Here is a 12,627-nt window from a genome sequence, read left to right as displayed (position 1 = left end):
GCCATTGTTGTAGTAGTGGAGGCTGCAGTTGTTGTTGGAGCTGCAGTTGTAGTGGTGGGAGCTGCAGTTGTTGTTGTTGGTGCTTCAGTTGTGGTTGTGGGAGCTGCAGTTGTGGTTGTGGGGACAGCAGTTGTGGTTGTTGGTACTGCTGTAGTCGTTGTTGGAGCTGCAGTGGTTGTTGTGGGGACAGCAGTTGTGGTTGTTGGTACTGCTGTAGTCGTTGTTGGAGGTGCAGTTGTGGTTGTGGGGGCAGCTGTTGTGGTTGTTGGAGCCATTGTTGTAGTAGTGGAGGCTGCAGTTGTTGTTGGAGCTGCAGTTGTAGTGGTGGGAGCTGCAGTTGTTGTTGTTGGTGCTTCAGTTGTGGTTGTGGGAGCTGCAGTTGTGGTTGTGGGTGCGGCTGTGGTTGTTGTTGGTACTACTGTAGTCGTTGTTGGAGCTGCAGTGGTTGTTGTGGGGACAGCAGTTGTGGTTGTTGGTACTGCTGTAGTCGTTGTTGGAGGTGCAGTTGTGGTTGTGGGGGCAGCTGTTGTGGTTGTTGGAGCCATTGTTGTAGTAGTGGAGGCTGCAGTTGTTGTGGGAGCTGCAGTTGAAGTGGTGAGAGCTGCAGTTGTTGTTGTGGGTGCTGCAGTTGTAGTGGTGGGAGCTGGAGTTGTTGGTGCTGCAGTTGTGGTTGTTGGTGCTGCAGTTGTGGTTGTTGGTGCTGCAGTTGTGGTTGTGGGAGCTGCAGTAGTGGTTGTGGGAGCTGCAGTTGTGGTTGTGAGAGCTGCAGTTGTGGTTGTGGGAGCTGCAGTTGTGGTTGTGGGGATAGCAGTTGTAGTTGTGGGTGCGGCTGTGGTGGTTGTTGGTACTGCTGTAGTCGTTGTTGGAGCTGCAGTGGTTGTTGTGGGGACAGCAGTTGTGGTTGTTGGTACTGCTGTAGTCGTTGTTGGAGGTGCAGTTGTGGTTGTGGGGGCAGCTATTGTGGTTGTTGGAGCCATTGTTGTAGTAGTGGAGGCCGCAGTTGTTGTTGGAGCTGCAGTTGTAGTGGTGGGAGCTGCAGTTGTTGTTGTTGGTGCTTCAGTTGTGGTTGTGGGAGCTGCAGTTGTGGTTGTGGGTGCGGCTGTGGTTGTTGTTGGTACTACTGTAGTTGTTGTTGGAGCTGCAGTGGTTGTTGTGGGGACAGCAGTTGTGGTTGTTGGTACTGCTGTAGTCGTTGTTGGAGGTGCAGTTGTGGTTGTGGGGGCAGCTGTTGTGGTTGTTGGAGCCATTGTTGTAGTAGTGGAGGCTGCAGTTGTTGTTGGAGCTGCAGTTGTAGTGGTGGGAGCTGCAGTTGTTGTTGTGGGTGCTGTAGTTGTAGTGGTGGGAGCTGAAGTTGTTGTTGGTGCTGCAGTTGTGGTTGTTGGTGCTGCAGTTGTGGATGTGGGAGCTGCAGTTGTGGTTGTGGGAGCTGCAGTTGTGGTTGTGGGGACAGCACTTGTGGTTGTGGGGACTGATGTTGTGGTTGTTCGCACCGCTGTTGTAGTTGAGGGAGCTGAACTTGTAGTTGTGGGGGCAGCAGTTGTGGTTGTGGGAGAGGATGTGGTGGTTGTTGGTGTAACTGCTGTAGTTGTTGGAGCTGAAGTTGTTATGGAAGGAGCTGCTGTTGTTGTTGGTGCTGCTGTTGTGGTTGTTAGAGGAGTAGTAGTGGTTGTGGGAGCAGCTGTTGTGGTTGTGAGAGCTGCAGTTGTGGTTGTGGGAGCTGCAGTTGTGGTTGTGGGAACAGCAGTTGTAGTTGTGGGTGCGGCTGTGGTGGTTGTTGGTACTGCTGTAGTCGTTGTTGGAGCTGCAGTGGTTGTTGTGGGGACAGCAGTTGTGGTTGTTGGTACTGCTGTAGTCGTTGTTGGAGCCACTGTTGTAGTAGTGGGGGCTGCAGTTGTTGTTGAAGCTGCAGTTGTAGTGGTGAGAGCTGCAGTTGTTTTTGTTGGTGCTGCAGTTGTAGTGGTGGGAGCTGAAGTTGTTGTTGTTGGTGCTGAAGTTGTGGTTGTTGGAGCTGCAGTTGTGGTTGTGGGGACAGCAGTTGTGGTTGTTGGTACTGCTGTAGTTGTTGTTGGAGCTGCAGTGGTTGTTGTGGGGACAGCAGTTGTGGTTGTTGGTACTGCTGTAGTCGTTGTTGGAGGTGCAGTTGTGGTTGTGGGGGCAGCTGTTGTGATTGTTGGAGCCATTGTTGTAGTGGTGGAGGCTGCAGTTGTTGTTGGAGCTGCAGTTGTAGTGGTGGGAGCTGCAGTTGTTGTTGTTGGTGCTTCAGTTGTGGTTGTGGGAGCTGCAGTTGTGGTTGTGGGTGCGGCTGTGGTTGTTGTTGGTACTACTGTAGTCGTTGTTGGAGCTGCAGTGGTTGTGGTGGGGACAGCAGTTGTGGTTGTTGGTACTGCTGTAGTCGTTGTTGGAGGTGCAGTTGTGGTTGTGGGGGCAGTGGTTGTGGTTGTTGGAGCCACTGTTGTAGTAGTGGGGGCTGCAGTTGTTGTTGAAGCTGCAGTTGTAGTGGTGGGAGCTGCAGTTGTTGTTGTTGGTGCTGCAGTTGTAGTGGTGGGAGCTGAAGTTGTTGTTGTTAGTGCTGAAGTTGTGGTTGTAGGAGCTGCAGTTGTGGTTGTGGGGACAGCAGTTATGGTTGTTGGTACTGCTGTAGTCGTTGGAGCTGCAGTGGTTGTTGTGGGGACAGCAGTTGTGGTTGTTGGTACTGCTGTAGTCGTTGTTGGAGGTGCAGTTGTGGTTGTGGGGGCAGCTGTTGTGGTTGTTGGAGCCATTGTTGTAGTAGTGGAGGCTGCGGTTGTTGTTGGAGCTGCAGTTGTAGTGGTGGGAGCTGCAGTTGTTGTTGTTGGTGCTTCAGTTGTGGTTGTGGGAGCTGCAGTTGTGGTTGTGGGTGCGGCTGTGGTTGTTGTTGGTACTACTGTAGTCGTTGTTGGAGCTGCAGTGGTTGTTGTGGGGACAGCAGTTGTGGTTGTTGGTACTGCTGTAGTCGTTGTTGGAGGTGCAGTTGTGGTTGTGGGGGCAGCTGTTGTGGTTGTTGGAGCCATTGTTGTAGTAGTGGAGGCTGCAGTTGTTGTGGGAGCTGCAGTTGTAGTGGTGAGAGCTGCAGTTGTTGTTGTGGGAGCTGCAGTTGTAGTGGTGGGAGCTGAAGTTGTTGTTGGTGCTGCAGTTGTGGTTGTTGGTCCTGCAGTTGTGGTTGTGGGAGCTGCAGTTGTGGTTGTGGGGACAGCACTTGTGGTTGTGGGGGCTGCTGTTGTTGTTGTGGGAGCAACCGTGGTGGTTGTTGGTGCCACTGTTGTGGTTGTGGGAGCTGCTGTTGTGGTTGTGGGAGCTGCAGTTGTGGTTGTGGGAGCTGCAGTTGTGGTTGTGGGGACAGCAGTTGTAGTTGTCGGTGCGGCTGTGGTGGTTGTTGGTACTGCTGTAGTCGTTTTTGGAGCTGCAGTGGTTGTTGTGGGGACAGCAGTTGTGGTTGTTGGTACTGCTGTACTCGTTGTTGGAGGTGCAGTTGTGGTTGTGGGGGCAGCTGTTGTGATCGTTGGAGCCATTGTTGCAGTAGTGGAGGCTGCAGTTGTTGTGGGAGCTGCAGTTGTAGTGGTGAGAGCTGCAGTTGTTGTTGTTGGTGCTTCAGTTGTGGTTGTGGGAGCTGCAGTTGTGGTTGTGGGTGCGGCTGTGGTTGTTGATGGTACTACTGTAGTCGTTGTTGGAGCTGCAGTGGTTGTTGTGGGGACAGCAGTTGTGGTTGTTGGTACTGATGTAGTCTTTGTTGTAGCTGCAGTTGTGGTTGTGGGAGTCGCTGTTGTGGTTGTTGGTGCCCCTGTTGTGGTTGTTGGAGTTGCTGTTGTTGTTGTTGTTGGAGCTGCAGTGGTTGTTGTGGGGACAGCAGTTGTGGTTGTGGGGGCTGCTGTTGTGGTTGTTGCAGCCGCTGTTGTAGTAGTGGTGGCTGCAGTTGTGGTTGTGGCTGCAGTTGTGGTGGTGGGAGCTGCAGTTGTTGTTGGAGCTGCAGTTGTGGTAGTAGGAGCTTCTGTTGTGGTTGTTTGTGCTTCTGTTGTGGTTGTTGGTGTCGTCATTGTACTTGTTCGTGCTGTTGTGCTGGTTGTTGGTTCCACTGTTGTGGTTGTTGTTGTTGGTGTGGTGGTCTTGAATCAAATTTAATTTAAAAAAGAAAATGAAGGAATGTTATTGACATTATTTGATCATCACATGTAATCTTAATCGTTTTCTTCAAAGGTAAGTTTGTTTCTATGTTTGTATGAATGTATGTGTATATATATATGCATGAATGTATATCTTCATTTTTTTTATTGATTTATTTTGTATGTTATGTTTGTGTGTGGGTTTGTTTTTATAAAATGCTCAGTCTTGGATATGCACATTTTAATTTTTCATAGGTATTTCATTTTTGTTTATTTTTAAGCTTTTAGTATATTTGATTTTTGATTGAATAAAATTACTTCTAGACACCAATTTTTCCAATAATCATAAATTAAAATGTTCATTCTTCAGTTCTATCAGATTACTGTCCATACATTTTCTTTCGTTAATTAATTATAATAATTATTTTCTGTTTTTAAAATATTGTTTAGCAAGTCCGTTTTTATTTGTACAAAAATAGTACTCTTACCTTATTAGAAGTTCATTTTTCATTTTCATTGACAGTCCAAACACCTCGTCCACAAAGATATTAAGCTGTGGTTTTTCATCATTCTGAATTTTGTGGCAGTATTAGATGGATTTTTCTTCATGCACAGACATTTGTATATCTATCTATCTATCTATCTATATCTATCTATCTATATATCTATAGATATATCTATCTATATCTATATATATCTATATATCTATAGATATAGATATATCTATCTATATATAGATATAGATAGATATATCTATAGATATATAGATATATAAATATAGATATATAAATATAGATAGATATAGATATATCTATAGATATAGATATATAAATATAGATATATAGATATAGATAGATAGATAGATAGATATAGATATATAGATATATATAGTTAGATAGATGGATAGATAGATAGATAGATACACACACACACACACACACACACACACACACACACGCACACACACACACATATATATATACATATACACTACCAGTCAAAAGTTTGGACACACCTTCTCATTCAATGTTTTTTTTTTTCTTTATTTTTACTACTTTCTACATTGTAGATACATACTGAAGACATTAAATATATGAAGCAAGATACATGGAATCATGTAGCAAAGAAAAAACTGTTAAATAACTAATTAAATAATTTTATATTTTAGATTCCTCAAAGTAGCTACCCTTTGCTTTGTTGGCAGCCCTGCAAACCCTTGGCCTTCTCTCCATGAGCTTTATGATGTAGTCAACTGAAATGGTTTTCACTTCACAGGTGTGCCTTGTTAGGGTTCACTTGTGGAATTTCTTGCCTTCTGACATGGGTTGAGACCATCAGTTATGTTGTGATGTGTGATGGTGTGGGGGTGCTTTGCTGGTTACACTGTTGGAGATTTATTAACAATTGAAGGCACACTAAACCAGCATGGCTACCGTGCAGCATCCTGTAGCAACATGCCATCCCATCTGGTTTGTGCTTAGTTGGACCATAGTTTATTTTCAGCAGGACAATGACCCCAAACACACCTCCAGGCTGTGTAAGGGCTATTTGACCAAGAAGGAGAGTGATGGAGTGCTGTGCCAGATGACCTGGCCTCCACAGTCACCGGACCTGAACCCAATCGAGATGGTTTGGGGTGAGCTGGACCACAGAGTGAAGGCAAAGGGGCCAACAAGTGCTAAACACCTCTGGGAACTCGTTCAAGACTGTTGGAAAACTTTTTTGTTTACTACATAATTCCATATGTGTTCATTCATAGTTTTGATGCCCTCAGTGAGAGTCTACAATGTAAAAGTCATGAAAATAAAGAAAAAACATTGAATGAGAAGGTGTGTCCAAACTTTTGACTGGTATGTATATATACACATATACACATATATGTGTGTGTGTGTGTGTGTGTGTGTGTGTGTGTGTGTGTGTGTATGTGCGTGTGTACATATATCATACATATCAGTTTCAGTCCCCATTGTTTCAAAAATGGCAGGAGAGTTTTCTGCCAGGTAGAATATGGGACTGCAGGGCCGAGATGTGCTGACACAGGCAGTGCTAAGGCAAAACAATATGTAAAACAGGCATTTTGGAAGCCAGATGACTGAAAACAGGAATGAAAGTGCTCAAAAGTTACTTTATTTTGAAGTAGTACTCTCCCAATGAAGCTCCCAGTCTTATGACAGGGAAGAATTTAATGGACCAGATTTGGTGGATGTATCACACTCCAATGGAGCAGCAAACACATGTATATGGGTAAGAGTCCAAACTGTCACCAAAAAAAAAAAAAAAAAAAATTACTCCCATCAGTTGATCTCAAATGCAGCTACCACCACAGATTTAACCAACACTAGCCGGACACCAGTGTCCTGCTTTAGTTACTCACGTGCCTTGTGCTTTTTATTTTCTTAACATTTAATCTTGTCTAGTAGTATTTAATAATTTTAAAATATGTAATAATAATTATTATATAATATTTAATTGTTTTAATTTATTTGTATTTTTATATTTTACTGTTGTAATCTAGGACTACTGCTCATGTCCTATGTATGTGAAGCACTTTTTTTTAAAGGTGCTATAGAAATAATGATTTTTTTACTGTTCAGATCACTCAACATTGCTGTTGAGGTTTGTAATGAATTAATCTACGCTTTCTTGTCACAATCCAAAACCCCCAACTCCTGAATGAAAACAAAACAAAAAAAAACTTTGTAAAATACCTGTTAAAAAATACATTAGTCTTTTTGCATGACTTGCAGTGTTCTTTAATTCAAATTATTTATATTCCAATTATGAAAAATACATTTACAACTCAATCAATCAATGATTACAGTTTTTCTCAATTGCTTACACGCTATAACTGGGCCTATTGACTAAACATCCAAAACCATAACACCATCTTCCAAAAGACAGCCTGATTTCCAAAAATGATAAATACTATTTCCCTATTTTCAAATATGTTCGAGGTTTGTTTAACTTTTTGTGGAAAAACTCGCACTGGTCATCAATACCATCAGGTCAAGTGTGTTAACTGGATCCCAGTTAACACACAAGTCTCCAGGTGTAAATCATGAGTCAAAACTGTTCACACACCTATCCAAATTCCGGGATTTCCTTCATGGTCTGTGGGATCCTGTATTTTGACTAGATATGGTTAGAGTCAGCACAGCCAGAGAAGCCAAGTTACAATGTCGTCTGGGACAGTCAGTTTCCACCGACTGTTCCACTAACAACTGAAGATTCAAAAACGTCTGTCTCCTACATTCTCCATTCCTAAACTCCATACAGGAGTGTTGGTTTTGAGTGGAAAGTTTGGTTTTGACATCGCACGTTGAAGTTTGTGAAAAATGGGTGCACAGTTTTTCATTTTTATGTTGAGTTTTGGGAAGTGCAGCAAAATTTCAAGAAATGTGTCTTAGTAAAACAAAACTTAAGTGCAATACAGTTGTCCCTCGCTATACGCGGTTCAGTTTTCGCGGCCTCGCAGTTTCGCAGATTTTTTTAGTGCAATTTTGCATGCTTTTTCTTTTCTTTTCTTTTTTTTTTAAACAGCGCATTGTGTTCTGCGTACTGTTTGGCTAAGGGACTGTAGACCATTGTCAATCAATCTCCTCCGTGCCGTGTCTCCTGTACTGTACAGAATGCGTTCATTCTATAATACTGGACTTATTTTTCTATGAAGGTTTGAACTTTGAGTGTTTAAACAAGAGAGAAAAGTGAGAAAATGTTAATGCCTGTCTGACAAAAGTGTATAAAGTGTGTAGTGAGGGGTTTTACAGCCTTAAAACATCTATAATAATTGTAAAAAATAAAGCTGACTACCTCGCGGATTTCGCCTATTGAGGGTTATTTTTAGAATGTAACTCCCGCGATAAACGAGGGACCACTGTATAACAACCAAAAGAAGTGCATGTAATATATAATAAATAATTCACAAATATATGTTTGCTATGATATCAGACACTACATGAACAATATTATAAATTAAGATACATTAACGTTGTTGCAAAATATATTACATTTGCTAGGCAGTGCTTGAATGGATTTATAAATGGTAGTGTTACATGTGCTAAAGAAATGGATTTATTGTTATACCCAATTCTTACACTGAATTTTTTCAGTGATATTGATTACATCTGACTGTCCATTTCTGATCACTTTAATTGTTTATCCATTCTTAGAGAAGGCATTGCCGGTCTGTTACAAAGAAAGCAAGAGGAATTAGCAGTAAAGTGAGCACATTCAGAGGTCTGGTTGATGCCATTGCTCTGCTGGTGATGGTCAATGTTGCAGCTGTAGTTGTTGTTGGTGATGCTGTTGTATCCACAGCTATGGTGGTTGCTGTTGTTGTTGTTGTTGTATCCACAGCTGTGGTTGTTGCAGTTGTTGGTGTGGCAGTTGTTGAATTTGATGTTGTATTTGCTGTGGTATAACAGTTATAAAAGTACATGAAAAAAGCTGTAGTTAGTTTGTGGTAATTTAAAAAGCTATTGCAAGCATGTTAATACAACTGAAAATGAGATGCTGCATGGTACACTAACACTAACCTGTTCTGATAGTGTTTGGGATGACATCAAGGAACACCTTTGATTCATTGATTGCCTTTTCAAGAGACACCACTGCATGAGAGGCTGTAGGAACCACTGTCTCATTCTTGAAGATCAAATTGGTTTCCACTACAACTGAACCGGGCCTAATGAGAGAAAGGACATTCAGCTGGCAACATTTTGGGAGCAATCATGAATCATCACTCAAGCAAAAATAAAATGTGTTTTAAGTATTACTTACCGAAAACCTTTAATACTACATCTCAGGAAAGTCTCTGGATACACAATTTGGTACCCTTTGTTACACTAAAGAAAGGGGAAAAAAAAGATTGTTGACTTTGCTTAATGTCTCAAAATTAAGTATAAATGTCCTTTACAATACAGTAATATGAATTATTGAGGCAAATATACACTACATTTAAATGATCAAAAAAGACATGTTAATAAATGAGTGACATATTACCTCTGCTGTAACATTGTTAGCCAGGTCTTTGTATTGTTGAGACTGTGGATTGTTGTATTGTGGGATGAAAGGACGGTCTAGATCCAACAGCAGAATTAGGAAGCCCTCACCACTTTGCGGGGGACCACTCGCTTCCGTAGTTGTGGCACTGGTTGTGGTTATCTGTGTATTCGATGTAGTTGTAACAGAAGCTGTATTAGAAGCCACAGTTGTCAAAACACTGGCTGTGGATGCTTCTGTTGTTGCTGGTGAAATCTGGAAGTGGATAAATAGTGCAAAGTATAGAAGGTCCGCGGATTTCTACGAGATCACAAGCCGTTTTGTCCCTAAGAGAAATAAAGATGGCCGCACAGACGTTTCAAGTCACCGTTGTGACGCGAAGACGCACGGTGAACATGCGGATGTAGCAAAATGTATTTTCACCACACTCCATTTGTGGTTTGTTTCTCCTGAAAAACATTCAGTGGATGCACTAGACACAGCTCATTGCTATGTAGCTGAGCTCCAGTGAAGAATTCAATTATGTCTTAGGTCAAGATTTTGCTTTGAGCAGCAAAATGTAGCCTGCAATCATAATGAACAGGACAATTGCAGGCCCCCTCAATGTGCTCCGAACGGTGTTTAACTGAACTAAAAGTGTTTTACCTGCTCATTGTTAGAGCGGTAAGCTACAGAGCAGAAGCAAATGTACTCATGCTCCATGCTATTGTGTGTGTCATTGGAAATAATTCTTTGCAAAGACCCTCATCAATGTGGAGATGCACCTTCATACTGGACCAGCATGCACAAATACTCAGAGGCGCTAGACTAAAGAAGCAATATGCCTCCTTAAGAAGCAATGTGCCTCAAAAGCAATGCTTTATGCTTTTGTTTTGAAACTTCAAAACAAAACAAACAAGTTTTGTTTTGAGTTTTTTTTTTTTTTCTCAAAACATTACTGGTTATATGCTAATGAGCACGTATTATGATGAAAGTTAAGATAACCTGAGGAAAACATATTCACATTTTTTATTCTTTCTTATAATAAGAGTGTGCAAGTGTATGTGTGTGTGTGCATGCATTAAATAGTGTTTTTCAAGTCGATTTAATTGATTGAATAAATTGTGTGAACTAGTCACGCACTGGTAATAATAGCATTGATGGCAAAATTAAAATATTAATTTTTTGAAAATTATAACAAGAAACTAGGTGCAAGAAATTCAAAGACACATTTAATATTTTTTTCTACTTTCACTAAAAAGGCAGTTATTCATATATGACCTCTTGTCCAATATAATTTTCAGATATGGATTACCATTTTTAACAATGTTTAATTTGGACAATAGAAAATGTGATAGATACGTGACTATAACAAAGTTGTAAGTCCCGCTCTGCGTTATTAAAATTATTATTAAGCGTGTCAATGAAATATATTACCTAGTCGAATGGTGTTCATAATTCCCACGATTAATAACGACTTCTGGAATTAATGACGAAAAAACTGGAGGAGTAAATACAAAAATATGCTAAAAAATAAAAAAGTTACTTACCATTGCTTCTGTTGTCGTTGTTGGGGCTGCTGTTGTGGTTGTGAGAGCTGCTGTTATAGTTGTGTGACCTGCATTTGTAGTTGTGGGTGTTGTTGTTGTGGTTGTTGGCGCCACTGTTGTAGTTGAGGGAGCTGTACTTGTAGTTGTGTGGGCAGCAGTTGTGGTAGTGGGGACAGCAGTTGTGGTTGTGGCAGTGGCTGAGGTGGTTGTTGGTGTAATTGTTGTAGTTGTTGGAGCTGCGGTTGTTGTGGAAGGAGCTGCTGTTGTTGTAGGTGCGGCTGTTGTGGTTGTTGGAGCTGCTGTTGTGGTTGTGGGAGCGGCTGTGGTGGTTGTTGGTACTGCTGTGGTGGTTGTTGGAGCAGCAGTTGTGGTTGTGGGAGCTGGAGTTGTTGTTGTGGGTGCTGCAGTTGTAGTGGTAGGAGCTGCAGTTGTGGTTGTTGGTGCTGCAGTTGTGGTTGTGGGAGCTGCAGTTGTGGTTGTGGGGACAGCAGTTGTAGTTATGGGTGCAACTGTGGTGGTTGTTGGTACTGCTGTAGTTGTTGTTGGAGCTGAAGTTGTGGTTGTGGGAGTGGCTGTTGTGGTTGTTGGTGCCGATGTTGTAGTTGTTGGAGTTACTGTTGTGGTAGTGGGAGATGCTGTTGTTGTTGTTGGAGCTGCAGTGGTTGTTGTGGGGGCAGCAGTTGTGGTTGTGGGGGCTGCTGTTGTAGTTGTTGGAGCCGCTGTTGTAGTGGTGGGAGATGCAGTTGTTGTTGTTTGTGCTGCAGTTGTGGTTGTGGGAGCTGCAGTTGTGGTTGTGGGGACAACTGTTGTGGTCGGTGGTGCGGCTGTTGTGGTTGTTGGAGTTACTGTTGTGGTAGTGGGAGCTGCTGTTGTTGTTGTTGGAGCTGAAGTGGTTGTTGTAGGGGCAGCAGTTGTGATTATGGGGGCTGCTGTTGTGGTTGTTGGAGCCGCTGTTGTAGTAGTGGGGGCTGCAGTTGTTGTTGTTGGAGCTGCAGTTGGAGTGGTGGGAGCTGCAGTTGTGGCTGTTTGTGCTGCAGTTGTGGTTGTAGGAGCTGCAGTTGTGGTTGTTGGAGCCGTTATTGTAGTAGTGGGGGCTGCAATTGTTGTTGTTGGAGCTGCACTTGTAGTGGTGGGAGCTGCAGTTGTGGTTGTGGGGACAGCAGTTGTAGTTGTGGGTGCAGCTGTTGTGGTAGTTGGAGTTACTGTTGTGGTAGTGGGGGCTGCAGTTGTTGTTGTTTGTGCTGCAGTTGTGGTTGTGGGAGCTGCAGTTGTGGTTGTGGGGACAGCAGTTGTAGTTGTGGGTACGGCTGTGGTGGTTGTTGGTACTGCTGTAGTCGTTGTTGGAGCTGCAGTTGTGGTTGTGGGAGTGGCTGTTGTGGTTGTTGGTTCCGCTGTTGTGGTTGTTAGAGTCACTGTTGTGGTAGTGGGAGCTGCAGTTGTGGTTGTGGGAGTGGCTGTTGTGGTTGTTGGTGCCGCTGTTGTGGTAGTGGGAGCCGCTGTAATCGTTGTTGGAGCTGCAGTGGTTGTTGTGGGGGCAGCAGTTGTGGTTGTGGGAGCTGTAATTGTGGTTGTTGGTACTGCTGTGGTGGTTGTTGGAGCAGCAGTTGTGGTTGTAGGGGCTGCTGTTGTGGTTGTTGCAGCTGCTGTTGTAGTAGTGGTGGCTGCAGTTGTTGTTGGAGCTGTAGTTGTGGTGGTGGGAGCTGCAGTTGTTGTTGTGGGTGCTGCAGTTGTGGTTGTGGGAGCTGCAGTTGTGGTTGTAGGGACAGCACTTGTGGTTGTGGGTGCAGCTGTGGTGGTTGTTGGTACTGCTGTAGTCGTTGTTGTAGCTGCAGGAGTGGTTGTGGGAGTGGCTGTTGTGGTTGTTGGTGCCCCTGTTGTTGTTGTTGGAGCTGCAGTGGTTGTTGTTGGAGCTGCAGTGGTTGTTGTGGGGACAGCAGTTTTGGTTGTGGAGGCTGCTGTTGTGGTTGTTGCAGCCGCTGTTGTAG

General features: G+C 43.4%; 2 protein-coding genes across 2 annotated transcripts; both read right to left on the bottom strand.

The window, feature by feature from the left end:
- Positions 1 to 428: 428 nt before the first annotated feature.
- Positions 429 to 1,394, bottom strand: LOC115361985 (probable beta-glucosidase btgE; the record flags this gene model as incomplete). The annotated part of the gene is made up of 2 exons (XM_030055732.1): positions 429 to 482; positions 1,347 to 1,394. Coding segments are annotated over 2 exons (102 nt in total), but the record flags the coding sequence as incomplete, so codon positions are not given.
- Positions 1,395 to 7,978: 6,584 nt separating this feature from the next.
- Positions 7,979 to 10,948, bottom strand: LOC115379325 (cell wall protein DAN4-like). Its single transcript, XM_030080028.1, has 5 exons — positions 10,643 to 10,948; positions 9,114 to 9,368; positions 8,892 to 8,956; positions 8,651 to 8,796; positions 7,979 to 8,525 (listed from the first exon to the last, which is right to left on the bottom strand). Exons 1-5 carry the CDS (start codon positions 10,643 to 10,645, stop codon positions 8,281 to 8,283), a joined length of 714 nt encoding a protein of 237 aa, XP_029935888.1. The 5' UTR covers positions 10,646 to 10,948; the 3' UTR covers positions 7,979 to 8,280.
- Between the last annotated feature and the right edge of the window lie 1,679 nt (positions 10,949 to 12,627).

The sequence above is a fragment of the Myripristis murdjan genome, chromosome 1 (genome assembly GCF_902150065.1).
Source record: "Myripristis murdjan chromosome 1, fMyrMur1.1, whole genome shotgun sequence".
In the NCBI taxonomy this organism is placed as follows: domain Eukaryota; kingdom Metazoa; phylum Chordata; class Actinopteri; order Holocentriformes; family Holocentridae; genus Myripristis; species Myripristis murdjan.
This window is presented reverse-complemented; position numbering and strand designations above follow the sequence as displayed.

Bases quoted from the DNA above. Each gene is read 5' to 3' on its own strand.
- LOC115379325 (XM_030080028.1), bottom strand. The intron at 8,797-8,891 runs GTAAGTAATACT...TTCTCTCATTAG, and splicing joins TGTAGTATTAAAGGTTTTCG to GCCCGGTTCAGTTGTAGTGG. The intron at 8,526-8,650 runs GTTAGTGTTAGT...GTTATACCACAG, and splicing joins CCCAAACACTATCAGAACAG to CAAATACAACATCAAATTCA.